General features: G+C 37.4%; 1 protein-coding gene across 1 annotated transcript; it reads right to left on the bottom strand.

Moving 5' to 3' along the window:
• Positions 1–524: 524 nt before the first annotated feature.
• On the bottom strand, positions 525–2,499 carry LOC137818396 (5-OH-xanthotoxin synthase-like). Its single transcript, XM_068621804.1, has 2 exons — positions 1,412–2,499; positions 525–1,320 (listed from the first exon to the last, which is right to left on the bottom strand). Exons 1-2 carry the CDS (start codon positions 2,303–2,305, stop codon positions 712–714), a joined length of 1,503 nt encoding a protein of 500 aa, XP_068477905.1. The 5' UTR covers positions 2,306–2,499; the 3' UTR covers positions 525–711.
• Positions 2,500–2,910: the final 411 nt, after the last annotated feature.

The following is a 2,910-nucleotide window of genomic DNA, read 5'->3' on the forward strand; positions in this document are numbered from 1 at the left end:
GTGATTGTGTGGGAAGTTTCAAAAACTTCACCTCCTGCGTTTTCATGTGCTTATAGTGTGCAAATATGTCCACAATGATTTCGACATGTACATCAATCAGGTCTACAAGTTGGATGAAGTTAATAAATTTAATGACAAAGATTATCCACCAACACAAAAAGATCCTTAACTTTGCACCAATCCAACAACTAGTAGAAGTTCTAAAGGTTGTCCCAAGTCATTAATAATTATGACTTAAATGAATATATGGGAATAAGATTGTCTCAAGGAATGCTTCTATTGTCAAACCATCTTGAAAGATACAAGAAATCATTGTTCGAACAATGTGTATATCGATGGATTAATAAATTATTTTTCTATCCCACCCCTTTGATTAAATTTCAAAATTTATCTAATTACTTTTATTCAACAATTATTTGTTACTTAATTAAGTTATATTAACGTAATTTCCTTTTTGAATATTTTAGATTTAAAAAATTTGGCATTATAGCATTAGGGTGAAAAAATGAGATGTGTGAGAGAGGTTTATAGTAGATGATAAAAATGACATTAACATAAGATGGTAAAAGATGATGAGTACAAGATGTGAGGTGATGTTGAGAGGGGAGAAGAGAGGATGGAGGTAATGAAAAGTGATATGGGCCCTTATTTACCTACTTTGTGGCAGTAGGATTGGGTATGGTGCAAACAATAATAAAAAGAAAGATAGATTTAGATAACACGTTTGGCGAGAAGATGAAGAGGATTCCTCTTGTGAACGGTGAGTCCTGGATCGGTCAAAACATCAAGGTCATCTGGTTTCATTCCTGCTGGCAATTCCCAATCGAAAGCATTAAGAAGATTAGCAAGGATGAGATCCAAGGAGGCAATAGCCATAGGCATCCCAGGGCAAACTCTACGACCAGAACCAAATGGAAGAAACTCATAATCTTGCCCTCGATAAGTTACACTACTATCCAAGAACCTCTCTGGATAATACTCAAATGGGTTTTTCCAGTTATCAGGGTCCTTATGGATCGCCCACGCATTCACGTACAATGTTGTCTTTGCTGGTATTTCGTAACCTCCTATCACGCATGCTTCATTTGTTTCTCTTTGCACAAGAATTGGCCCTGGTGGATAGTATCTGAATGTCTCTTTTATCACTGCCTTCAAATACGGAAACTTCTGTACATCATCTTCGTCTAGAAATTCCTTTCTTCCTCCCACACTCCTTATTTCCTCTTGCACTTTCTTCATCACTCTTGGATTCTTCAGTAGTGCCGTCATATTCCACACCAATGAGGCTGAACTTGAATCTGTTGATGCTAGAAGCAAGTCCTGAAGAGAGACATGAGAAGTGAATGGAGTTAGTTAGAGAAATAGAAAAAAGTAAATGACAAGAAATGGAAAAGAAGAAGCTTATCCATACCATGAGGATGGCTTTGACCACGTCGTCTGTCATTTCTATGGAACTCGAACCCTGCTTCTGCAGTTTGAGAATGATATCTGTCACATCCTGATTCTCTGGATTCACTTTTCTCTTTGGATCAGAGTGTTCATCAATGGCGTCCTGGAAGAACTCATCAACCTCCTTGAAAATAGTACGAAGACGAGCTTTCTTTCCAGTTACAGTATCGATCCAACCCAAGGAAGGAATGAAATCAGAGAAAAAGAATGCAACCATCATCTCTTGACAACCTTTGAGTAGTGAATAGAACCTACTCCCCTCCGCTGCGTCATCTTCATAGCTTCTCCCAAATAGAATTCTACATATCACTGTGCTCGTAAGAGACATCATCGCTTCTGTAAAATTAGTAAGCTTTGAAGATGAAGCGTTCCTAGATATTTTTATCATCATATTCTTCAACTCACTACGTCTTATTGGTGAAAATGTTGAGACTTGTTTCTGGCTAAGGACATTGAGAACACAAATTTTTCTAATTTCTCTCCAAAACTCACCATATGGGGAGAATATAACATCATAGCCTTTGAAGAACAGTGTTTGTTGGCCAAGTAATTTAGGTCGTCCACAACACTCAAGGTCATGGTCTTTCAACACCACTTTGGCCAATTCAGAGGTGCAAACAGCAATGGCTCTCCTTGATCCAAATCTAAGGGAAACGATAGGTCCGTATTTCTTTGACAGTTCCCATAGCTGCAGATGGAGAGTTGTACTGTCCACCTGAAGAAGGTTCCCTACTATGGGAAGCCCTCTTGGACCAGGTGGAAACCGTGACCCCTTCCCCTTTCTAAGATTTTGGACAAAGATTAACAAAAGAAGAGGAAGAGCAAGGTATGCAAGAGTTACAACTGCTGCAACCATTGTGTTTGTGTTTGTGTTCTATCACAACCAAAGAGGTTCAAGACCAAAGAGGTGCAAGACCAAAGAGGTGCAAGACCAAGAGGTGCAAGACCAAAGAGGTGCAAGAAAACTGGCCTGGAATCAAACACTCTTTCCTCACCCTTATTTATACTACACAACAGACCCTTCCCACCACAAAATGCCAAACCAATATTAAATGCTATCATAAAATGTTATGCCTACAAAAACATTTTTATAAAATATAAAAATAATTCTTCATTCACAATTATGCATGCATGGACCAACCCCATTATATTATTTCCAACTACTGCAACTGAATAAAAGTCATTCATCACTCTTCACAGAGTTACATAAAATTGTATTTTTATTTTTTTACATAATATATATTTTTAAATATTTATATTGAGTAGTTCCTATTTATCATTTTCTCACGTGTCAATATAATGGGGGATCATCCTAACTACCAGAACCAAAAGCTTCACCACCACCATGAGTTACATATGAAATGCAATAATTCAATCACCACTCAGGTAAAAAAGTGAGTGGTTCTCATTCTTGTAGTATTAGGAATACATCGTTTAACTGATTTTGATTCTTTCATTTTT

The sequence above is a fragment of the Phaseolus vulgaris genome, chromosome 10 (assembly GCF_000499845.2).
Source record: "Phaseolus vulgaris cultivar G19833 chromosome 10, P. vulgaris v2.0, whole genome shotgun sequence".
NCBI lineage: Eukaryota > Viridiplantae > Streptophyta > Magnoliopsida > Fabales > Fabaceae > Phaseolus > Phaseolus vulgaris.

Bases quoted from the DNA above. Each gene is read 5' to 3' on its own strand.
- LOC137818396 (XM_068621804.1), bottom strand. From the start codon at position 2,305: ATGGTTGCAGCAGTTGTAACTCTTGCATACCTTGCTCTTCCTCTTCTT. The intron at 1,321-1,411 runs GTATGGATAAGC...GTCTCTCTTCAG, and splicing joins TGGTCAAAGCCATCCTCATG to GACTTGCTTCTAGCATCAAC.